This window comes from Periophthalmus magnuspinnatus, chromosome 1, assembly GCF_009829125.3.
Source record: "Periophthalmus magnuspinnatus isolate fPerMag1 chromosome 1, fPerMag1.2.pri, whole genome shotgun sequence".
Taxonomy (NCBI): Eukaryota; Metazoa; Chordata; class Actinopteri; order Gobiiformes; family Gobiidae; genus Periophthalmus; species Periophthalmus magnuspinnatus.
The window spans coordinates 22,438,728-22,450,900 of NC_047126.1; the positions used below are offsets into that span (position 1 = coordinate 22,438,728).

A 12,173-nucleotide genomic window follows, 5' to 3' on the forward strand; every position below is an offset into this window, starting at 1 on the left:
CCGCTGCAATGTCTTAGCTCGATACAAACGCGATTCATTTACAACGTACGAATAAGTAAAATATATAAATTGTGAGTTCTATTAGAGATTTATGGAATTATTTGTATGTCAACCTGCATAGTATTGTTATTATTGTATTTTCGCAATAACTAATAAGTCGTTCCTATGCAGTTAGATTAGGGAAAAAACATATTTTGAGATGGTCCATGAACGCACCGACCACGTGACTACTAGCTTCGCGGGAATTTCAGTGCAGTGGTAGATCGGCTGTTTTCGACAACAAAACATTTTCCTAGGATTTTAGGACAAAAAATTACTCTTTTTGTCTCCGGGTTGCACCAGTAGACAGTCAGCGATAGCATGGTGAGTATATGATGCGCGTTAGTTGTATCAGGTAAAAATAATTTAATGAAAAGGCAAGAAATGTTATTAATACTGTAGGGCTCAATCAGTAGAATTACTGACGTGTGCTCACATTTAGGCTAGACTTAGAAGAAACAAAAAATCTCTCCAGAAGCTTCAAATAAGTTTTTAAGGTTCTCTGTGTAACTTTTATGGTGGAGAGTCACTTACTGCTTTATTGGTTTGCCTGGAATATTCCACAGTATGACATTAGATTATTTTTAATAGAGCGAGAGTAGAGTACCTGTTAGAGAAATTCCATTTGATGCTGTATCTAAGGCACTTACTGCCATCTCAGTCCATGTTATCTTGTCATCAGAGGTATAATACTCCCTTCAACCGAAGCACAGCCAGGCTGGACTGTACTAGATTGGAATGGACAACACTGTCATAGTATCTTGAGGGTTCACATATCTGGGTCTCCTGTACTGATGGTAAATAAACCTTTCCTGCGTTAGAACTCCAGCCTCATGCCTCTTCTCTTAAATTCTCGGGCTATTACAATTTATTCTTCAACAATACCAAGGCAAATTGTAGAATACCAACACAAAAGACAAAAGTTACATTATATACAAAAAGGTTAGTAAAAAGGTTGTGTATATCAATTAGTTCAAAACATGTTCAAACCATGGTTAGTTGAGGATCAAGTAAACATTGAATATGTTTTTAAAAGTTCTGCTTTGCGCATATGAGATCGTATGGTTGCACTGAGCTTGCACTGAGAACCTTTTCTTAGGGAGGATGACTAGATCATTTGAGGCAGCAGATCTGGTGTGTCTGCTACTCTGTTTTAAAGAAATTAGAAGGTGGTGGTAGAGCAAGGCCATGTAGGATATTAATGTATGACATTATATGACAATAAGCCTGCTCTCTCTCTTTATACAATATGTCAACAATAAACATAACATAAACAACAGAATTATTCTGAAGGTACAAATGCTGAAGGCCTGTTACTGTATTCTAATCAAATATTCATGTTAAAGTCAAAGAAGAAAGGACTGAGTTTGGAGGAGAAGAGGACTCGCATGCTGGAGATTTTCTTTGAATCAGTAAGTTGAACTGCTCCAAAAAAAAAGAAACAGACTGTAAATTGTACTTATCCTGTACATTTTCTTGAACTAAATTGTAAATTAAAGTATTGTAAACTTTTGTAATGATGAATGCTGAAACATGCTGGTAAATAAATGTGTGTTTTATTTAAACAATTTTTTGTTGTTTTTTTCTTTAGAAAGATGTGTTTCAGCTGAAGGACATTGAGAAGATTGCACCAAAGTCAAAAGGCATCAGTGAGTATTCGCCTATGGCCATATGGAAGTTATGAGTGTTTGACTTTAACTAGAAGAATTTTGGGGAACCACTTAACAAAAGTTGAGAAATAAATTATGAGTAGATTAATTGTAAATTAATAAATGTCTTAATCAATTAATTAATTAACTTAATTAATGGTGAAGGTTATCAGTGCTGACTCGGCTAAAGCTGAGTGGGGATTTTGGAGGATAATGAATTTCCACTCACATGTGCATCATGAACTATGAACACAGTTTTACACTAATTAAAATATTCACATGACATTTACAGATCAAAATTCAAACAATATTTACAATATTCACAGCATGAACAGTTTACATGGTTCCTCTCCTTTTTATGGACAAAGTCATTCGCTGAGATGTGTTTTTTATTTGTATTGTGGTTGTGGCTAGTTTATCTGAATTTACTTCAGAAGGCTGCCAATCGTTTCATTCTTTGAGCAACATAGAATGTTGGACAGTCATAGAAGGCTTTATGTAGCCCTTGGTTTGTTGAACATTTTCCTACTTAAAGTGGGTGCTTGTCAGTTTCACTGGTCAATCTGTAATACTACATGGTCTTAAATAAAAACTGTGGAAATAGATAAGTTTAATACTTTAATGTGAAGCATTCTTGGCAATGCAATAAATCTCCAAGGAGAATACCAGGTGGCAAACCCTCACAGTGTAGCTTTAAACTAAGGCCAGCAGAATTGTTCTTGTTCATGAGCGCAGATGTGTTTTGACTGTGATCCAGGCTCTCGAACATGTAGGAGTATCACGTTTCAGCGCTGACACGGTTGGAGATATGACTCCCGCTCTGATACATTAGAGCTTTGAGGGCTCTCTAAAGCTGCCAGATACACTGCAGATGTGTGGGATCAACTATGCGACTGAAATAGTCCGCTAAAAGTGCACTGCTCACTCCAAGCCCTCCTCTGGGGTGGTAATACACTTGAAAGCATCATAATCAAAATATGGAATACAAGTTGTAGAGAAATTCAAGTTATTATGTGCTTTATTTTTTAATTATTTTATCAATTTATGTCAATTGTAATTCACTGTAACATTTTACACAATCGACAAAACTAAAAGAAAAACCTCACTCTGATTGCCAGATTCTATGCCTATTAACCAGCTAAAAAAAGGTAGCTTTCATAGTGGTCTATGGGTGTATACTAGTCTATGTGATTTTATACCTTTTCTGATACAGGTCAAAATCATCCTAAAGCTATTGCTGTCCTGTGAACATGACTTTTTAGTTTTGATACTTGCTCAAATAAGTATGTAGTTTTGATACTACTTTCAGTATCAATTAATATCTGATTTTCAATACTTTTGACAACCCTAGCACTGAATAAGAGGTAGTATGCACATCTGTATTCATCTAATGTATAGTACGTGTTGTGCAGCTCCAATGGCAGTGAAGGAGGTGCTGCAGAGCCTGGTGGATGACAACATGGTGGACTGTGAGCGAGTGGGGACGTCTAACTACTACTGGGCCTTTCCCAGTAAAGCCCTAAACACTCGGAAACACAAGCTTGAAGAGCTCAAGACGCAGGTGAGGAACATGGGACCTAGTAGTTTAACACCACATTTGTCAACAATATGGGGAAATATAAATTGTTAGTTTTAATATGGCTATGAGTCAGTTATTAGGCTACTCAAAACTATCAAAAATCAGATACTAATACTAAAACTAGCATTGAAACTAGATACTCATTTGAACAGGAATCTATAATAAAAGTGTAAAGAGTGATAATTAAAAAAAACAAACAGTACTATCAGGCTTAAAGGCGCTTTACCCGATTTTTGAAAGTACTAAAGTACTTTTTGCCTTATCACATATCTATTGTACAGCTGTTAGCTGTAAAGGGTTTTTATGATTTGTGCTTCAGGAGGTAATGCTTGCACTGTTAGCATGCTAGCTGTTGTTTGCATTGGCGTTTTAATTAGGAGGTGTGCAATTGGTTTGGAAATTGAGGAATTGCGACCACTGCACACTGTTTAAAATTAACTGGTAGTTCTGTTTTTCACGTTTTAAGTGAAAATCAGGAACAGAAACTTTTCATGGCTAAAGTTGCAAAGTGACTCCTTAGTGTCCTATTCAGATCTTGATATCTATAATATAAAATTCAATATTCTAATTTTGTCAGCACAGTTTTTTTTTTATTTGACACTGAAATTACTCTGGTGTGGCCCATCTGTTTCAAAGATGTTGACTGTGAGACTTCACTTCAAAGGATACTGTTCATCAAAATAGTGGATACCACTGCTTTGCTCTACTTTTACAAGGTAAAAGTAGATCTGAGGTAATTTAGTTATATTTGTACAACTACATTTATCTCAGTTTGTAAATAAAGATTGTAAAGGGTATTCAAACAGAAGCATTAGTGCTGTGCTGGACTGTGCTGTTGACCCAGTTGATTGTTGTGAGGGAGACAGATGGTTGTGACTCCTGGAGGACATGGCCACCAGATTTCTGGACCAGCTCAATTATGTACAGGGACAATCTGCCGAAGCTTGTGCAACAGTGTCTATGCTTACATTACATGCCCACTAAAAATGTGATAATTATCTCATTTCAGGAGGAGAGCATATTATTGAATGTCATGTAAACAGTAAAATCTGATATGAGTACTGGTAATCTGATTTCTTTCTGATTATTCACACCAGTGCAGGTTTTCACAACGTAATATTTCAAAAATAGGGCAAACTAATGTGGCAAAGACACAATTGAAAGACAAAATGTTAGCAATTCAACTAGATAGTTCAAAAATTCATTGTACTTCCAAATACAACAGTCACCAGCTGTTCTTGATGATATGATTTCTGTTGCCCGTGGAAACACACAAAAAATAATTATTGGGTTATTGGACTATTGTAGTTATTTTATTTTTTTATTGGCCATGTCAATGTACCCAGTGTCTACCATCATCTTTTAAGTTAACAAAGTTGATCATTCTTTTGTATTGACAGATTTCAGAATCAAAGCGGAAGAAGGAGTCACTACAAAAAGCAGTGGAAGCTGCAAAAGTGGGACGTGAAGATACAGTAAGTATCTTGTACAAAGACACTAATTAGACATGACATTACAACCCAATAAAGTCAGAGGAACCATGGATAGACAGAAGCATGAACAAAAAAATAATGAAGACTTTTATGAGCAAAAATAAAAAAAAGAAAGTTTGTCATGTTAGTAGGCCAATAGTTGAACTGGGACATTAGATAAAGCTTAAATACAAAATGATTTCATGAGTAGAATTTTAGAGTCAGAAGATTGCTGCTGGTATTGAATGTCTGTTAGTTTCCATGATGATTATTCTTGTAGTAATTATCCCTCATTATGACAAACTATGGTATTTTTATTTAAATGTATTTATTGAGGAACTGTTGTGTCTTGGTCCAGAATAAGAGGAGCTCTCTGCTGAAAGAGCTGAAGGGTCTGAGAGAGGAGCGTACTGAGCTACTGGCCGAGCTGGACAAGTACAGAGAGTGTGACCCGGAAGTAGTCCAAGAGATGAGTAAGTTCACCACACCTGCATCCCTGCCTCACATGTCTCCAACAAGGCTATACAATACACAAGACACCTGACATTATTTTTGACAAAATTCATTTCATTTTCCCTACTCTGCTGAGGTCAGTGTGGCAAGCTGCATTGATTTTGACTTTGGGACCCGAACTGCACCACAGTTGGTGTGCACCTGGTGTTTAAAATGAACTAGTTCTTTTTCACATTTTTAAATGGTTTGCAACAGTCCAAAATTATGCCTTACTTTTCCAGTGCAGTCTAAGCCATGATAAATTTATAAGACCTTGACCCAATTTTATTACATGAAAAAAATTGGGTACAGCTACTTTAAAAAGAGTAAAATGCACTTTTATTTCAACTGATTAAAAATGGAACAAAAAGGATAAGTTAACTCCTGACCAAATGAATTTTATTTATTTCTCATAAATCAAACTGAAGTGCCACATACCATACTAAGTCTTATAGATTTACAAAACCTAAAATAAGTATTAGACTAAATTCTGACACTAGATTGAGTATTTTGACTAAAATGCTCAAATGCATCAAACAGAAACACTTGAACAGTAACATTTCTTTACATCCTCATTAGCATGGTCCTATATACCAATGCACTCAAGCAGTTCTTGAGTACACACTCCACGTTTCATGTTAACTGTGAGAACACTGACCTCATGACACAGAAGAGGAAGTGAAAGTGCTCTCAAATATCACATCACCACAACTTAGTCTTCTCATTAAGGACTTATTCTCAACTATCTTTCAGTCTTTCTGCTTTAAATAGCATTTCATCTACACCCACATTGACAAGAAGAGATGACTGCGTTTGTATTTTCCAAGGGAAAGAGGTGGTGAGTGGTGCAATGTGTGGTGTCATTATATCTGCACTGTTTACCTGAGCTCTTACATGTTGCAACACACATGCACTCTAAGTGTTGTCTGTGTGCTGCTGCCTACACGTATATGACTTATATGACTAAGGTTGTAGTGTTTTCTTTAAAAAGTAATAAATCTTTTTCTGGGATAAGGTGGAGTGACAAGTGCATATTATGTAATTAAAAATGAAAAAAAAATTGGGTTAATCGCAACTCAACAATGACTGAAATGATCAACTAATTTAATAACCAAAACAAAAACACCCAGTTATGCAGTTACACCATCCACTGAGAGGAGAGGTTTTGTGCCATTTATCCTGTACACTCTGTTGATATGGCCTCAAGCAGGGTAACTTTAAAGATTCACTGTGTAACTTTTCATGTGGGGAGGGGGTTTGCCACCAGTTGCCACCAACTTTACTGTGAGCAGATATGTCTCTGTGTCCAACAACTTGGTGGCGTCACTTGCATCTCCATGGAGATAAGGAGATAGGTAATGCCGTACTGTGGCAAAGCAATAACATTGACCTGGAGACACCCCCTTTAGTAAAAATCTCAGTGTCACAAGTGAATAATCAATGAATCATAAACTGCTAGACTGATCTAGTTCCAGTGTGATTTGCTCATTACATGCCGCCTTTTACCTTGGTTGATTTATGCCATATCGCACCATGTTAAAAATGTAACTAAATCTCTTCTAACATCATGTGGTATCCCCCTTCTGAAGCTTGAACAGACTTGTACCACTATACCTTGCAGTACAACTTGTACAATACAATTTAATCACAATAGCTTACATTCCACACATACAGATAAGATAACAAAAGTAAAGCAGAGTGGCACAAACAGGCTGTATCCTGCTGCTGGAGGTCTTCACTTTCACATACACGATGCTGCTTTATTTTTTCCTCTCTACAACAGAACACACCCACACAACTGACAGCACTCTCAAACCAAGAGTGTTGTAGCAATCCATGGAGCCTGGGGCCACTGCAGCACATGGACATGTTCAATAGGTCTGTGCGTGGTGAATGAGTCAAGACATGTTTAAAAAGTACATCACGCTAAATGCAAAATTGTTTATCAGCTAAAGCACTGGAGCACGAGTAACACTACTTGACAATTAACCAATGTTGTAATTTGCACTTATTGGACAAAATGATTTTGAGTGGCATTTAAGCCATCTTCATACATCTACACCCAAAACTAAACCAGGACTAGACCAGGACTAAACCAGGACCAAAGATGCGTTCACACTCGTACAATCACTACATTAAAATTGGGGTGTGAACGCACCTTAAATGAGGACTAGAATCAGACAAAGCCAGGTCTACATCAAGACTAAACTTAAGCCTAACCAGGACCAAATCAGGACTAAATCAAAATTGACACAACCATATGAACACAGCCTTACTAAATACTACATTGCATTCAATCAGTGTTTAATAACCAGTGTAACTAACTGAGAAGAACCTAATATGACCTCTCTGAAGTTTTTATGGAGTGGTATTTAAAATTGATACAGAGAAAAAATCTACACTTGCTGGTCTTGAGACAGTGATATTAAGGGGCTAGTAGGCATTTAAAACTCAAATACACTACAGTATAATAAAGAAAATGGTTATCCTGTAATACACACTTGATACTAAAAACATCGCATTTACAGGACAGATTTGAACTTTTCTTGAACAGTTTTAAAATTATTTCGCCAGAAACCTCTGTCATTTTTTATTCTAATCTCAACTTCCACTTTCACATGAAGTCACCCAATCCTGTTTCACCACCTCCCATAGAATTAGCAAAATCAAACCGATCCTCTCCCGCTCTAACCTAGAAACAGTCATCTTGTCACTTCTATACTATTGCAACTCCCTCCTCTCTAGCCAAATGCTTCTCCTGCCTCAACTGCTTCCTGCCTGTGCATTTTAGAATTGATTTTTAAGATTTTACTGATCACTTTTAAAGCTCATTCTGATCTTGCACCAAGCTACATTTCTTTTAACCTCGTATGTCCCGTCCCTCAGGCAGGTCTCTATTAGCTGTTCCAAAGTTGAGGCTCTGGATGAAGGGTGATCAAGGCTGCCTGACGAGATAAGGCTAGCATCATCAGTACCATATTTTAAGTCACTTCTTAAAACATTTTTTAATTGATGATCTTTTTTATTGATGATCTTCCTTTGATTGTTTTTAACGGTTTTAAATTTGATTTTAAATGTATGCTTGTAAATGCTTTTATCTCACAAACCCTCATTCACTCACCCCTCATCAATAAATCAGTCTCTTCTCCATGTCCCAAAGACCAGGAGAAAACAAAGAGGTGAGCGTGCATTTACTGTGGCTGCTCCAAGGCTGTGGCTCCCTCTGCACATTGGGCTGTATGACTCACTCTCTGTTTTTAAGTCCCTCCTAAAGACTCACTTTTTCTCCTTGGCTTTTAACTCAGTTTGAGGGTTGACTATTTACCATTTGCTACTGTTCTGTGTTCTGTTTAACTTGTCTCCGGCACTTTAAAAATAACAGTTGACTAAAGTGAAATAAAGTAAAGCTGAGTTTATGTATTTTTTTCTTCATTATCTCTTTTTGTATACTTCCTGTATGCTGCTATTATGCTTTTTATTATTATTGTTCTGTGCTGAGCGTACAGCACTTTGTAAACCTTGTTTTTTAAAGTGCTCTAATATTTATCATTATTATTATTACTGTTATTATTGTTATCAAGTATAAGTATAAAAGTTTCATTATAGTATATCCATATCAGCTGTTGTTGCTTTATAACTTGTATTGCGTATTTATGAGCCAATGCTTTACAAGACAGTCCATAAATATAGTCATAAATGTGTAACTATTTATACACAGATAAAAGGTTAAGTGTGCTCTTCATATTCCACCAGGTGACTGGTAATGATGTTAGCTGTTGTCGTTTGGTCTCATGGGCCAGCAGACTTGTCACCCAAGACAGGTTCTGGTTGTAGCACCAAGCGTGGCCTCCGATCAGGTTTCTCCCTGGGCTCCACTGAAGCGGTTGACCTACAGCATACAGCTGCACAAGCCACGCTCCAAGTTTCATAATGTCACTGCACTCTACTGTACATCTGCTTTCAATGGCCCTTGCTTTGTTGGCATTAAATAAGCAGCTAATATTTTAAAGCAGACCTATTATGCAAAATCTACTTTTTCAACCTTTTAACCTTGTTATAGTTTTTTTCCCTTTCTCATTTACCCTCCCCAAGTTGTATTTAACGTGACATTCATGTTTGAGTAATCTTTATACTTATGTATTTTTTAAGACATTATAGCTCCAATCTACACCTGTTTTCACCACCACCGGTATATGCTGCTTTGTACATACTTTGTACCAAAATGACTAAGTGACATGTTACTGATTTAAGAATAACCAAAAAACGGACACTCAGGCTAGCTTGATGTGTAGCTATCCATAGAAGGGGCTGACAGCTCTGACAGTTTAACAACGTCAGCTCCCATTAGACACCGCAGTTTTCTAATGCAGAAGTCACAGTACATGTTTGAGTTATTAAGTCGTTTTAGATGTATATTGCGATTTAAAACATCCAAATTATAATACTATAATCCAGGGGTGTCATAGATTCTAACATAGATTATATATATAGCAGACTCGAGCACAGACTCTTTAATATTGACTGGGAGGGCAGGTAAGGTCTATGGTAGAATTTGCTATTATAGCTGTTAAAATGCAGATTTTTTGTCCGGACTTGTTTTTTGATATCTTTGTAGGTAACATTTTATAGTAAGACTAACAAGATTAATATAGTAAATTATAAGGTTCAGTGTTTGTGGATTTTCTGTTATTTCTTTCCAAAACAGTGAATCATCCATAGTTACAAATGCCTGCCCTCTATACAAAATTATAACCTCAAATTCTCCCATGTCATAAACATAACCTATTTTTATCAACTTGTGTGTATCTTAGCCTAATTTCTTTTTTCTTTTTCTTTCCAGGGAAATCAAATGTGGTAGCCAAAGAAGCAGTCTCCAGATGGACAGGTGCGTCATTAATTTATTGTGAAGCGAAAGTTTGTGCACAAATGTTCCCTCCTGCTAACTCCCTGCAATTAGCACACTGCACGCCTCTGTGCTCCAGCTGACCCCGCCTCGTAACCTAGGCAACGGGTGACCTTTAGAGATAATGATGAGCAAAGACGCTGGTTGAATGCGCACCATTAGGTCAACATTGTCTGGTGCAGATCAGCAAAGTTGACTGTTCACATTTTTGCTCGGAGTCAGTGAAGCTTTAGCTTTTACTCCTTTGCAGCAAAAAAAGATGGGTCTATTGTTATATTATACAAACCAATTAAACATTTAAATAAACTTATCACCTACTTTTTATGACATTACATTATCTAAATCTTAACATACAATTAGTGAGTGTTATCTAAATTAGGTATATCTTTAAATAGTTTTTCTGTTGGGGACTCTCTATTTATAGCACTCCAATGTTGCTATAAAAATACCAAAAAATACCTCAAAACATGTGGAAAGACTGTGAGCAGCCTCACCGCTCCACAAATTTGACCTATAGCTTGTCCTGGTGTTGTCCATGGAGGTATGTTCAGTGTCATATTATATATATTCCAGGCAAAGCAATAATATCACCATGGAAACAAGCAGGTAGCACATAGTGCACCAGCTGTGTACTGTATTGCTCATAAGTATAATGCCATTAGTTTCAAATTACTGACCACTGCATAAAAATGTATATATTCTTTTATTGTGTGCAGATAATGTTTTTGCCATAAAGTCATGGACCAAGAAGAAGTTCTCCTTTGACGAAAATCGCATTAACAAAGCTTTTGGGATCCCCGATGACTTTGACTACATGGACTAAGTGTTGACCCTTGAACTCTTGCTCCTGCCTGCATACACTGAGAATGTTTGATGTAGCACAAACCTTAAACCTACACATCTGGCTCCCTGATTCTTATTCCGTCCTAACACACACATCAAGATTCAGGTCAAATGGTCTGAGGATATCAGTGTAAAATATTGGTCACAAAAAAGCCTCTTGCTACGATGAGAGAAGGGACTGAAACAAAGTCAGTCGTATGTGATGAAAGTGTAGCACTATTTACACAAGCACTAGCCTTTAGCAGCTAGTCTGTAGCCACACCTGTTTGCGTGGAAACCAAGCCTTGAGTCGATTAATAGGAATCAACAATTTATACTTCTTTGACAGTTATGTTCCTATACATTTTAACACCCTTGCATAGTATGCATTTGTGTTTTGGTTTTCTTAGTGCACTTTTTAGTTTTTCTAAGTCTATTGATAGTACACTATTTCTTTGTTTATAAGATTTTTTACTGTTTCATGAAAATTAAAAAAGAATAATATTGCTGTTGTACATTGTTTATAACTTTGTCACAAATTATTTTCCTGGCAAATCCAGAACGATATCTGTATTTTTATGCAGATGGATATCAGCCAGGTCCCCACGCCCTTTCTTACGACCAAACATTACCGTTCAATTAGATTATTTTCTTTTTTCAGTGACTTATGTTAAACAAAGGAGATCATTGGTCATCTATCATTTACAAACAAAAACACATTTCTTTCACCTCAAATTAACCTCAGAGTTCAGTGCTTCACTCTTCTGCAGAAATACGCTGTTTTTCCAAAGCCTTGTGATATTTTTTCCCTATTGTTTTTCTCATAAGCAGTCATATTTGCATCAAAATCAAATCAAAAAGACTTTATTTATATCCAAGGGGAAATTCAGATTGTAGGATATAGACGGACCGTGCTTTTCCCTGACTGACTAATCCACCTTTCAATCACACCAATCTGGCCACTGATAAAACTCCCCATGTTCAAAGTATTGAAAAATTGTGTTTTCTGGATCCCCAGCTAACACATATTGCATGCAAACAAGGAGCTAGTTAACAAGAAGCTCTGCTGTTTTGTCCATATTCAAATATAAGTCACCATATTTGTTTCAATCTGTGTTATGGCAACAGCGTCCTACTTCAGCTTTTCTCTATGTGTAGCAATAACTGTGTTTGGTGGAGCGGACACACCCACCAGAAGAGTCACCTACATTTACAAG

At 36.7% G+C, this 12,173-nt stretch overlaps 1 protein-coding gene across 1 annotated transcript; it reads left to right on the plus strand.

The window, feature by feature from the left end:
* Positions 1-234: 234 nt before the first annotated feature.
* On the plus strand, positions 235-11,317 carry mnd1 (meiotic nuclear divisions 1 homolog (S. cerevisiae)). Its single transcript, XM_033965087.2, has 8 exons — positions 235-363; positions 1,386-1,451; positions 1,631-1,688; positions 3,101-3,249; positions 4,668-4,742; positions 5,098-5,212; positions 10,072-10,116; positions 10,851-11,317. Exons 1-8 carry the CDS (start codon positions 361-363, stop codon positions 10,955-10,957), a joined length of 618 nt encoding a protein of 205 aa, XP_033820978.2. The 5' UTR covers positions 235-360; the 3' UTR covers positions 10,958-11,317.
* Positions 11,318-12,173: the final 856 nt, after the last annotated feature.

Bases quoted from the DNA above. Each gene is read 5' to 3' on its own strand.
- mnd1 (XM_033965087.2), top strand. The intron at 4,743-5,097 runs GTAAGTATCTTG...GTCTTGGTCCAG, and splicing joins AAGTGGGACGTGAAGATACA to AATAAGAGGAGCTCTCTGCT. The intron at 5,213-10,071 runs GTAAGTTCACCA...TTTTCTTTCCAG, and splicing joins GGAAGTAGTCCAAGAGATGA to GGAAATCAAATGTGGTAGCC.